Consider the following 11,421-nt stretch of genomic DNA (forward strand, 5'->3'; position numbering starts at 1 on the left):
ACAACGAGTCAACGCCATCGAGGTGCTTCAGCTGCTCCGTCAAACACGCAGTAATCGCCCGCACCGATGGAGAAGAGGAAAATCAAACACGAGATACGGAAAGACAAACAACACAAACACACACATTACGAGAAGAGAAAGAAGTGGCGGTGAGACACGCATCGATGCGCACCCAGACAAGTTAAAGCAAGTTCTTCTTTCTTTCCTATATATATATATATTTCTACGGCTGCAGGATAATAATTAAATAAAAGAAGAGGAGAAACCATCGGAGAAGCCCCACACACGCGCAAAGACAAAAGTGGGCTGTTGCATTGTATAACTAAATACAGATGAATAAGAGAGGCAGAGAGGCAGCGAGACAGAGAGAGAAGTAACGAAAAGGAAAGCAAGCGGCTACAATGATGAAAACAGTTCATGCGTACATACATATATGCATCGAAGGCGGTGGAGAAAGAAAACTGGGGAGCGAAGCGGCAGCGAACCACAACACGGCGGAGTTACCGCCTGCTTGTGCGCAGGCTGGAAAACAGAAAGAGAGAGAGAGAACACGTAAAAAGAAAACTGAAAAGGCGGTGCCGGAGACGGCATGCGTCTTGGTGCAACGCAGAGCAGCTTTTTCCCCCCTTTTTTCTGCGCACGTTTCTCCTCTTACTTGTTTTCACAAGAAGGGGAGCGGATCCTCCTCCTCCCCCCACCCACGGTCGTGCGTTCCTCCGTCCAACAAATTCCCCTTACCAACCAGGCAGAAGAGTAAGAAACGAGAAAGGGGAGAAGAAAAAAAATAGAAGAAAGGCGATCTAATGCAACGGCCCAGAGAGGAGAAGCCACACGCTGGTCCGTTGACTACCCAGGAAAGTACACGGTATATATGTGTACGTATATATATATACGTAGAGGAAGACGGCCAAAACTTATAGCAGCACACGGAAGAAAAGAAGAATCTCAAGACGATAATGCATGCTGTGAACGGACGCGTCTGTGACAAACTGAAGAGGACAGTGGCTGTTGCAGTAGCGGAAAACAAAACAAAAATACCTCTTTAAACCCCGCAATGAGAGAGAGAGGAAAAAAGAAAAGGAAGAAGATCTCCGCTGCAAATCGCTGCTCTCCCCGTGCAAACACTCCCCCGTCACTTCTACAACAGCACGGCTTTTCGTTTTTCCCTTTTCCAGCTGCTCATCCATTCTCTCTTCCTTCGTCGCCCTCATACGTCCGGGGAGCGTGCGAAACAGATAGGGACAGCGGAACAGCAAGGAAAGGAAAAAGAAGGGGGGGGGAGCGGTGCATCAGCCGCAGGCTACGGCAGCAACAACAACTACAGCGGAGATGCGCGAACACCTTTGTACCGTTACGTGCGCCAAAGGCAGCAGCTTCCATGAGGTGTGGAGAAACGAGGCAGCAGCTTCCATGAGGTGTGGAGAAACGAGGCAGCAGTACATTAAACCAAACACACACACACACACCTCAAGAAAAAGTAACTTTGACAACTCCGCTTCGTCTTCTCACTCGGCCAACTCCCGGACCACCGTTTCAGAAGCTTAACGGAGTGTTTTGTGTGCCTGTAAGCCTGGTCACGCATCGGCATTCTCCTACATCTCCGACCACTTCTCACCGTTGCTGCCGCTCTTCTTGGGCGAGGAATCCTTCGACTTGGAGTTGCCACGCGCGCGGTTCCAGAAGTTCTTCGCCTTCTTCTCGTAAGCTCCTTCCTTGCCGTTCGACGACGTAGATGACGGGCGGCCTGAGGCGGCGGAGTCGCTGCGACCCTTATCGACGCTTAGGCGCTTGTAGCCCTCGGAAGGCGAGTTCTCCGTCGAGGACAGGCGGCGCTGCCGCTCTGCACTCGCCTCGCCGACCTCCGAGGAGCTGTGCTTGCGCGGTTTCGTCGAGCTGTGCCGGCGACGCTCCGAGTTGGGGTCACTCTTGCGATGCTCACGGCGGTCGTCGGGCTGCGCCTCCTTCGCCCGCAACTCCTGCTGGCGCTCCTGGGCCACCTTCTCGCGATAGGCCTTGTCGTGGTCGCCGGCCTTCTCTGACGCACGCAGCGCGGGGGCCTCCTGCGCCTCCGCCACGTACTCGCGTGACTTCCGTCCGCCCTCCTCGGCACGCAGCGCGGGGGCCTCCTGCGCCTCCGCCACGTACTCGCGTGACTTCCGTCCGCCCTCCTGTTCGTACCCGGCGATCGGCGGGATATCGCGGCTGGCCGCCGGCTCCGGATACTCCTTCACCTGCGCGCTGCGACGACGTGGATTATCGAGCTCATCGGTGTTGGAGCGGTGGCGAGCGGCCTGTGGAGCTGGGGCAGCCGCCGGAGCCGTCTCCTCCGCGGTCCGACCGAGCTCATCCCTCCAAATGCGGTAGCGCAGCTCCGTCCCCTCTGGCATGTACACGACAACGGGCAGCCTGCTGTTGTAGGTGATGATCGGGTTCTCGTACATGGCCACAAAGGTGGTGGCGCCCTCCGCGTCTGCGGGGGTGCGGTGGGCGGCGTAGATGTCGCCGAGGGTGACGACGTAATACGAGTAGCCCCAGCCCTCGATGGTGCCTTCGGAGATGGTGCCGGTGAGGTTGTATAGGCGGCCGTCCTCGCAGTCCTCGTGACGGCCGGGGATGAGCTGCACCCGCATGTGGTCCGCCTCGACGCGGGGGTCGAACGAGGGGAGGTAGATCACCTTGCGCTCCTGGCCAGGGGCCGCCGCGGGGTACGTGGCGCCGAAGTCCGAGAGAGTAGGCATCGAGGATAAAGAAAATAAAGAAGATAAGCAAGTAAAAACAAGGGGAAAAGAGGAAGAGTGATAGATCAGCCTCTACGAGATGATGATGATGATGATGATGATGATGATGGCGAAGAGGGGTTAGTGGAAACAAAACAAGTGCTGAAGGCAGGGGGAGATACGCGGTGTACGCAGAAAACAATAAGAAAGAAAAACCAAAAAATAATAATAATAGAAAGGGAATGATCTCCAGAATGATGATAACAAAGAAACAAACAACAACGGAGAAAGACGGAGGGTGTCCGGTGAAGAACACGCTAAACTGGTAGATCATATCGGTGTGCGTGTGTTAACGAACAGGCGGTGCCGTACCATGTATTATTGTTTGAATGCATATATATATATGACAATTGCATACGTACAAAGGAAGAAAAGCAGTGCAGAGGAAAAGTTTGAAGAGACGAGCAGGAGAACAGAAGAGATGGCGAGGGGTGGGGGGAGGGGGAGAGAGAGTGACATCGTGCAGGCAACACGGTAAAGGTACATGGCCGATGTCGCCTTTCGTCGGTGGGGAGGTGTGACGCACCGTCGCACGAAACCCGCTCCACACACGCACTGCGGAGTCAAGCCTTACGCAGCACGTACCCCACTTCAACAAAAAAATCGACCGCTTTATGAACGCTGAGCCATCATACGCCGGATACCAAAACAAACAAACAAAGAAGATCGCCACTTAACGCATAACATGTGTTGTCCTTCCTTCTCCCGTTCTTCTCTTTTTTACTGCTGCTCGCATTGACAAAAAACTCCCCCTTTCGGAGGACCTCTCTTTTTTTTTTTCTTGGAATCCACCGCTGTGGGGTTTTTAGTGTTGTTTGCTTTTGTCTGAAACCGGGCGCGGACCGCGGTGAAAAGAGAAGAAAAGAGTGATCTTCAAAACAAACAAACAACCAAACTTGAGGAGGAGGAATCAACAGTGCGCGCTCCGCGAATCCATCATTCGCCCCTCCACCCCCCCCCCCTTCAAGAGCTTCCCCTACCCCTCCCTCCTCCTTCCGTTTGGCGAATTTCCTTTTTTCTTCTTTCGAATTGACGTAAAAGGCGCTCTCTCGTTTGCCGGGGATCCGCAGCGATCGCTGCGCGCTGCAAAACCGCGTGCTCAGCGCTCCCTTCTCTTCAAGTGAAAGAAATGAACAAAGAAGCCGTATGCGCATTGATGAAACGCACACACCACCACCCCGCACTTCGGTGGACAACATAATAGAAAAGAGAAAAACAAATCAATAGAGTGTATAATAATAGGAAGAAATAGGAATACAGTAACCGCTTGCGTACGTGGACAAACTCAGCCATCCTTTCGAAAGCATTACCCCGTTTTCCACTCTTTGTGTTACTCGCACGTTACAGTTCCGGTGCAGGGACGCCCTCGCTGGCGCCGGTGGCCGTCCAAATGCGGTAGCGCAGCTCGCTGTTCTTCGGCATATACACGACAATAGGTAGCTTGCTGTTATAGCGGTAGAGCTGGTCCACGTACATGCGTACAAAGCGCGGCTGCAGCTCCGCGGCGGCGCCCAGCGGCATCATCAACGTGCTCGCCGTCGCAAACATCGTGACCTCGTAGTAGTTGTAGCCCCAGCCCTCGATCGTCTTCTCCTCGACGTTGCCGCCGACGCGGTGATGGTTCGCTCCGTCGACGCTCTCCACGCGACCGGGCATCAGCTCCACCTTGTAGTTGTCCAGTTCCTCCTGGTCGCCTTTGGGCTCGAGGAAAATGACGTAGCGGCGCTGATCCGGCCGCGGCTCCGGGTAGGGAGCCTTCAGGTCCTTCAGTCGCTGCGCAGGATCGGCCATGGTTTCCTTTGGACGACGGCTGAAGAGGGAGGCAAAAGCGTTTTGGATGTGCTTGGAAAAATTCAGTCCACTGGTGGGGAGAGCGATGCAGAGGAGGGTGATGAGAAGAGGAGGGGCACGGCGCATGAGGCTCATCGCGAGGAGCGGATAGAGGAGCGTGGAGTTCCGCACCGAGGCGCGGCGATCTTCAATGGAAGAAGACAGCAAAGATGGAAGACGGTGACTCAAAGCAGTCTCTTCGTTAACACGACGGTGACAGCAGTAATGGTATTAGAAATAAGGAGCATACAGAGCGGAAAAGGCTCACGGAGATGAAGTCGATGGCTGCGTTCTTCACTACACGCCGCAAAAACTCAGTAGGGTACGTAGAAGGAAATCAACAACAATAGCAGCAAAACAATAGTGTTTCGAATCCCCGCTGCTGACACCGATTGCGCTTTCATGGCATTGCTGTGCGTACACAGTCTCGCCTTCATTCACCTATTTTTCTTTTCCTTTCCTTTTTCCTCTGTAAAGATCATAAATAACAGTAATTTGTATTGCATTTTAGCAGCTTGTGATAACTAATAATAAGAACAGCTAACGTACATAGGAAGAGCCAATCGCCTCTTCTTTCATTAAAAAGCCAAACCAAATCACTATCTCTCTCTCTCTCTCAGCTGTCTGCACCACCGTTCGAATCGGCGTCCTCCTCGTCCTTGTCGCTGTCCTGGTCGTGGAAGGAGCCGAACAGTTGATTCCATTCCACATAGCGCTCCACCTCTGCTGGGCCCACACTCGGCTTCAGCCGCTTCAACGCCTGCTTAAAGTCGCGCCGCTGGATCGGCCGCAGATCCGCCACAGAGACCTCGCTCAGCTGGCCCACCGACATCTCCCGCAGCGGCCCCATCGCCGCCTCCCTGCACAGCAGCTTCAAATCCGCGCCGGAGTAGCCGTGTGTGTGGCGGACAACGCTGTCGAGGTCAGCGTCGGTGAGGGTGTGGACCACGGCCACCGGCGGCATCGATCCAACCGCCTTCGTGTGCTTGTCCGCCTCGTCTGCGGTGCCGCTATCGGGGCCGAGGGAGCGCAGCAGCCGCTGAATTAACTCCCGCCGTGCCGCCTCATCGGGTAGCGGGATGTACAGCCGCTTCTCCATGCGGCGCCGGGCAGCCTCGTCCAGCTCATCCGGCCGATTCGTCGCCCCAATCAACAACACCCGATCCGCGCGGTCGGTCGCCACGCCGTCGAGCTGCACGAGGAACTCTGTCTTGACGCGCCGCACCGAGTCCATCTCCCCTTCCCCGCGCATCGACAGCAGCGAGTCGATTTCATCAATGAAGATGACGCTCGGCTGCCGAACCGTCGCGACGGCGAAGAGGCACCGCACGAGCTTCTCCCCATCGCCCATCCACTTCGACATCAACGAGGAGGAGGAGATGTTCAGGAAGGTGCAGCCGGCGCGGTTGGCGATGGCGCGGGCGATCATGGTCTTCCCGGTGCCGGGCGGCCCAAAGAGCAGCAGCCCACGCGGTGGGTCGCGCAGGCCGACAAACAAATCGGGGCGGCGCAGGGGCCACACGATGGCCTCCTCCACACTCGCCTTGGCGTGCTGCAGACCGGCGATGTCGTCCCAGCCCACCTGCCGTGCGCCGGCGCCGCCGTCTAAGATCTCCATCGCGACCTGCGTCACGAGCTTCGGGTCGAGGGGGAGGAGAATAGGCGGCACGGAGCCGTCTGGCAGCAGCAGCGAGGCGGGGTAGCTGCCCCCCTCTTCGTTGTCGCTGTTGTTGTGGGCATCGTTGGTGGCAGGCGTGCGGGCGTTGTGTGTCGGCGGCCTTCCACCCACGCGTCCCACGTCGGTGCTGTTCGACGAGGGCGGGACGGCGGCTCCTCGTCCGCTTTCCTGCACATTACCCCACCCCTGCTGCTGCTGCTGCGGCGGCGGCGCCGGTTGATCGCGGAAGGGAGGCTGAAAGCCCGTGCGACGCAGCCCCAGCGCAGGCGAACGTTTGCTGAGGTACACCGAGTTCATCGTACGACCCTGCTTCACATCTGCGACGAGCTGCTCCCCAGCAGTGACAAAACCGCCGTTGTTCCCAGCAGCGGGCGGTGGCGCTGTGCGATTGAGTGAGGCGTCATCTACACCGTCACTGCCGCTCACGTTGCCACGTACGTGGCACGGGTAGGGTGGGGCTTTGGAGGCGCCGGGCAGCGGCGGGGGGCTGTACCACGTCTGCCGCCTCAATGAGGTGGGGCTGGAGGTCTGTGCGGCGTCGGCTGACGGTGCAACTTTCGATGGAGGTGGTGGTGGTGATGGGTGATTGCCTCCCACACCACTGTTTGAGCTGAACGCGGCAAGGGTCGTCTGGCGAAGGGCTTGCGTCGAGGGAGGAGGCATTAGTGGCGATGCGGCGGACGCAGGACCAGTCTGCAATCTAGGAGGGTCGTTCGAACTGCCCGTTGCTCCGTTAGACCCGTCGTGGTTGCCCTGGCTATCCGCATCTCCTTCCTTTACCAGGTTGCCGCTGCCACCGCCCCTAACGCTGCCGCTCTGCCCCGCGATGCGTACGCCAAAAGCGAAGGACGAAGTTGCTGGATTGTGATCTGCGTGCGGCTTCCTATTACCAACGTCTGCGAGAGGCAGATCGGTAGAGAACGCACATCCAGCCTGCCCAGACGCGGACGACGTTTGTGGTGGTGGCGGTGGTGAGCGAGAGCGTGACCGCGACGAGGAGGCGGCCGCCTGTGCCCGGGCAGACGTGGAGCGAAGAGGGAGGGAAATGGAAGGGGCAGGTACATACGCAGACGTTTCCTTTCTCTGTGTGAGACGTCGCGAAGGAGCCACGGCGTGGTCCTCTCTGCCGCTACCACGGCCACCATCCTCTTCGTATTGAAGCTCGTCCGAGGCACGCGGCCGCTTGCGTGGTGCCTGCGCGGGCGCTAGACGCACTGCCGTCTTCGCACGGTGAATGGCCTCTAGTACAAATCCAAGCTCTGCGGAGGCCCCGGTGCGGAGGGCAGCTGGCATGAGCTCCCGTGTAAGGCGAGCGTCTTGCTGCACGCCGAAAGGATCTCGCTGCTGCGCTGCCGCGGCGAGGCGGCGCAGGGTCGGACAATCCGCGTGCTCTTCCATGCGCCACACGTGTGTTGCCGTACCCCACACAACGGCAGAAGGAAGGGAGTCAGCGAAGATGCGCAACGCCATTGACGCCTCCAAGTTTTTGTCTTCAACGCAAGCGATGGACGATGCAAGAGGAGAATGCGGTGGACGCGCGCCGGCAGTCACGCGCAGCGCCGTCAGAGTCTTATCGTACTCTGCACACAGTTGTGAACTGACGTACCGGGGAAGACGCGGCAGCGGCGCATTAAAATTCGCGTTGGCAGCCTGAGCTTCACGCTTTGGTGCATCATCTTCGTCGCCGTGTTTCTCTGCCTGTTGCTGCTCCAGGTGAGCTCGCACCGCACTCTGGTGTCGCGTGGTGTGACGGAGTTGCGCTGCCATCCATTCCTCCATTCCTTCACCTTTCCATTTCGAAGAGGCGCCTTGCACATTGGTGTTTGTTTGCGGGTCGCGTGATGAGGCCGCGCCTGCTTGCCCGATCGCGCGGAGTGCCGCAAACATGTGGATTTCGATCTCTCTCTCTCTCGTTCTCAGCTTGTGTGTGTGTTTGTGTGTACAGATGTATATATGTATGTCTCGTTCTACGTGCGTGTTTGCTGTGCCGCGTTTCTAGGCGTTTTTTGTGGACGTGGTTAACTCTAATTTTGGAAGTCGACCGTTCTTGTTTCTATCTTGTTGTTGAATCAGGGAATGCATCGAAATCAGTTGCACCGCGTGTGCGGCTTTTGGAAAAGCAGGACAGACGAGTGAGGATCAGGCAACGTGAAAGCGAGCTACAACGCACCCCCCCTCTGCCGTTCAGCAGGTTTTTTTTTCCCCTCCTTATCCAGCCGAAGAGAAGAGCAAACAACAAGGGAAAGGAGGCACGCGCACGATTACGCTGTCTCAGGTGGTCCTGGATGGAGCTGCTAGTTTGATGACGCATAGGAGTGGATACGCAAAAAAAAGCCGAAGGAAGAGGCAAAGAATCGCACGACGATGGCGGAGAGCAACACGATTGCGGCTGCAAACACGGGAAACGTAGACTAATGCGTTTCCTTCCTTTCAAGCACAGACCGCAGCGCGGCATCTTTCGCATCTCTTTACGGTTTCTTGACACGGTCAACGGCAGCGGAGTCTCCTAGAAGAGTGAACAGAGGAAACACAGATGAGGAAAGCGGGACTTATCCCCGCAGAAGCGCTAAAGACGCTATTCGAGAGTCCCCTCCCCCCAAAAAGAAGCAACAGATAATACGAGTAAAAGAAGTATAAGAAAGGGAGCCGAGTAAGACGGCAGAAGATATTGCGGTGCGAAGAGGCAAAAAACAAAACAAAGAACGAAGTCTACACACGCAGACCGTCTGACGACGCCTTTCCATTCTGCGCCAACGTTGACTCCACCGCGTCCCACCAGCTCATGAGTCCCACCACACGCAGAAGGTACCACAAAACCCACGAGCCTTCCCGCAACTGCCGCTGAACACGCCGTACCGCGTCTCCAGCACGCTCGCCGTCCTGACCGCTTCTGCACGGGCTAGTGGGGACAATGGCGCGCGATTTTATTTTTCCATCACTGAGGAGAGCTGCCTGAGCGACACACCCCAGGAGCGGCTGCACCCACGACGCGGGCTCACCTGCCGCCCCCACCAGTTGCACAGGTGAGCACGCACGTCGCAATGACAACGCCTCCCGCAAGGCGACCATCACACACGCGTGAACGTCGACGAGGGAAAAGGAACAGCTTCCCTGTACCGCAACCTGTCGGGAACACCGCGTGAGGTGGGCGGTGAGCGCCGCGGCAATCCGCTGAGCGGGGATCCAAGAGGGATTTTCCTCTGGCCCGCGATCACCCGCCTCCTCCTTCGGGGCCGCAAGAGAGGTAAGCTGTTGGACGGCGGACCCCCAGGCGCATTTCCACGCAGAGGGCAAGCCCGCGGAGACGCTTGACCACGTCTCACACGTTGAACCAACGGCCCTCTCCAATCTCAGGGGCTCAATGACGGTCGAGTCGGTGCTACCGGTGGTGCTCAGCGTCGCGCTGTCCAGCAGACATCTCAGCAGTTCACGGTAGCAGGTGAATGGGTTGGCGTCGCCATCCACGGCCACCGCGTCGCCACCGAAGAGGAGTTGCTCAGCATTCGACAGCTTCTGCGTTAAAGGGATGAGACGGGCGTATCGCACTTCATGTTCGCATGAAGGATCATACAGAGCTTCCAAGACGATGCGCGCCGCTTCTACACCGTCACTTCTCACCTGTGCACGCTCCGCCTCCTCGGCCACCAGACGCTGCCGCTCCGTCTCCTCGGCCACCAGACGCTTCCGCTCCGCCTCCTCGGCCACCAGACGCTGCCGCTCCGCCTCTTGGGTTCTTCGTTGAGATAATAAGTCTGCACCCCCGCTGTGCTCCTGCGGTTGCTGTTCGTTGGTTTTCTCGGCTCTACTACTGCCCGATACGACAACTGCTGGTGTAGCTGCGGGGGTATTGGGAGACGAGAAGGGAAGGATCGCGACAGCCCGGAGGCCCTTCTTCTTTTTCTTTCCGCGATCGAGCGTGGCGGCTTCACCGACGGCGCCGCCGCCGCCACCGTCGCGCGAGGTGCGCAGGCCACGAATGCCGCTATGAAAAGCAGCCGGTGCTGGTGCGTACGATGCGACGGAGGCGGCAGCGGTGGACGATGGAGCAGGAGGACTTGCCGGGGCTACCCCTTCATGGGGTTTGGCAATGTTGAGAGGGAGCAGCGGAGACGACGTGGCCGGGGAAGGCAGAACCGCCATGTCGAAAAGACTCGTGTGCGCCGGAGCTGGGAAGCGGCGGTGATGCACGACGGCCGCGTCGTCCGACACAAAAATGCTGTCATCTTCCTCTTCGGTGCGTGTCGTCGTCGTCGTCGAGCGAGGAGGAATGAGGAGAGCATCAGCAGCCTCGGACGTGACGGCGGCGATGGGTGCTGCGGCCACGGGGGCTGCGGGCAGGGCTGATGTAGTAGGCTTGACGGGCGCACCCCAGTCTTCCTCCTCTGCGTCGTTAGCATCCGCGGTCACTACCGGCGCACTGAGACCGTTGAAGGACCCGCGGAGGCCGACGGGTGCGGGACCGCCGTGCCGCTGACGGACGTGGTTCATGCCAGGCAGTTGCGCCACTACCTGCGCAGCTGCGAAAGAGACGGAGGCAGAAAGGTCGTCCGATGGATCATCGCCACCGCTGGTGTGCAGCGTGGAGGGCTGGATGACGGCCACAGCAGTTGCACCACCAGTAGATGAGGGGTTCTTGACAGCTGCGGCACGGGTGGGCTCCACTGCGTCCCAGTCCTCATCGTCATCATCATCGCACTCTACCGTATCCATCTTCTTGTGCAGCTGGTACTGCCGCGAAAGGGTCGTCTGCGATGGCTGGCTGGCGGAGGGGAAGAGCGAGCGCAGCGGCCACTTGCGCGTGGTGCCGGTGACACGTGCAGATGCGGTTGCGGTTGCAGCTGCAGGATCGCCCCCGCTCACGCGATCGTTGTCCGTGCTGGGCTTGCTGGTGGTGCTCTTGCGCCACATTGCGAGACCAAGAAAAAGGGGCGCAACAGTAGCAGCAGCGGTAAATAGAGTACAGTGGCAAATGAATAGCAGCTACGACGCAGCGGCGAACGAAAGGGAAAGAGGCGAACGAAGGCGGAGGAAGGGGAGACGAGGGAGTGTATAAACGTCCGTGGAATTGTACTCTTTGATTCTCCATTTAAACATACATATACATCATTCGTCCACATTATCGAAGAGCGGAGATGG

The 11,421-nt window shown here is 57.9% G+C and overlaps 5 protein-coding genes across 7 annotated transcripts; all 5 read right to left on the minus strand.

Moving 5' to 3' along the window:
• Nucleotides 1–125: 125 nt before the first annotated feature.
• Nucleotides 126–431, minus strand: ABB37_08838 (hypothetical protein; the record flags this gene model as incomplete). The annotated part of the gene is made up of 1 exon (XM_015807957.1): nucleotides 126–431. One exon carries the CDS (start codon nucleotides 429–431, stop codon nucleotides 126–128), a length of 306 nt encoding a protein of 101 aa, XP_015653615.1.
• Nucleotides 432–1,592: 1,161 nt separating this feature from the next.
• ABB37_08839 (putative ecotin) lies at nucleotides 1,593–3,040 on the minus strand (the record flags this gene model as incomplete). Its single annotated transcript, XM_015807958.1, has 1 exon — nucleotides 1,593–3,040. The coding sequence occupies exon 1, from the start codon at nucleotides 2,736–2,738 to the stop codon at nucleotides 1,593–1,595; it is 1,146 nt and encodes a 381-aa protein (XP_015653616.1). The 5' UTR covers nucleotides 2,739–3,040.
• A 1,078-nt stretch (nucleotides 3,041–4,118) lies between these two features.
• On the minus strand, nucleotides 4,119–4,805 carry ABB37_08840 (ecotin putative (ISP2); the record flags this gene model as incomplete). Of its 3 annotated transcripts, none has more annotated exons than XM_015807961.1 (1): nucleotides 4,119–4,805. In XM_015807961.1, exon 1 carries the CDS (start codon nucleotides 4,701–4,703, stop codon nucleotides 4,119–4,121), a length of 585 nt encoding a protein of 194 aa, XP_015653619.1. In that variant the 5' UTR covers nucleotides 4,704–4,805. The 3 variants fall into 3 exon arrangements, with proteins under 3 accessions (XP_015653619.1, XP_015653618.1, XP_015653617.1); XM_015807960.1 differs by having other exon boundaries at nucleotides 4,119–4,803; XM_015807959.1 differs by having other exon boundaries at nucleotides 4,119–4,754.
• Nucleotides 4,806–5,223: 418 nt separating this feature from the next.
• Nucleotides 5,224–8,394, minus strand: ABB37_08841 (putative katanin-like proteinserine peptidase Clan SJ family S16; the record flags this gene model as incomplete). The annotated part of the gene is made up of 1 exon (XM_015807962.1): nucleotides 5,224–8,394. Exon 1 carries the CDS (start codon nucleotides 8,170–8,172, stop codon nucleotides 5,224–5,226), a length of 2,949 nt encoding a protein of 982 aa, XP_015653620.1. The 5' UTR covers nucleotides 8,173–8,394.
• A 600-nt stretch (nucleotides 8,395–8,994) lies between these two features.
• ABB37_08842 (hypothetical protein) lies at nucleotides 8,995–11,266 on the minus strand (the record flags this gene model as incomplete). The annotated part of the gene is made up of 1 exon (XM_015807963.1): nucleotides 8,995–11,266. Exon 1 carries the CDS (start codon nucleotides 11,191–11,193, stop codon nucleotides 8,995–8,997), a length of 2,199 nt encoding a protein of 732 aa, XP_015653621.1. The 5' UTR covers nucleotides 11,194–11,266.
• Nucleotides 11,267–11,421: the final 155 nt, after the last annotated feature.

The sequence above is a fragment of the Leptomonas pyrrhocoris genome (assembly GCF_001293395.1).
Source record: "Leptomonas pyrrhocoris isolate H10 chromosome Unknown, whole genome shotgun sequence".
NCBI lineage: Eukaryota > Euglenozoa > Kinetoplastea > Trypanosomatida > Trypanosomatidae > Leptomonas > Leptomonas pyrrhocoris.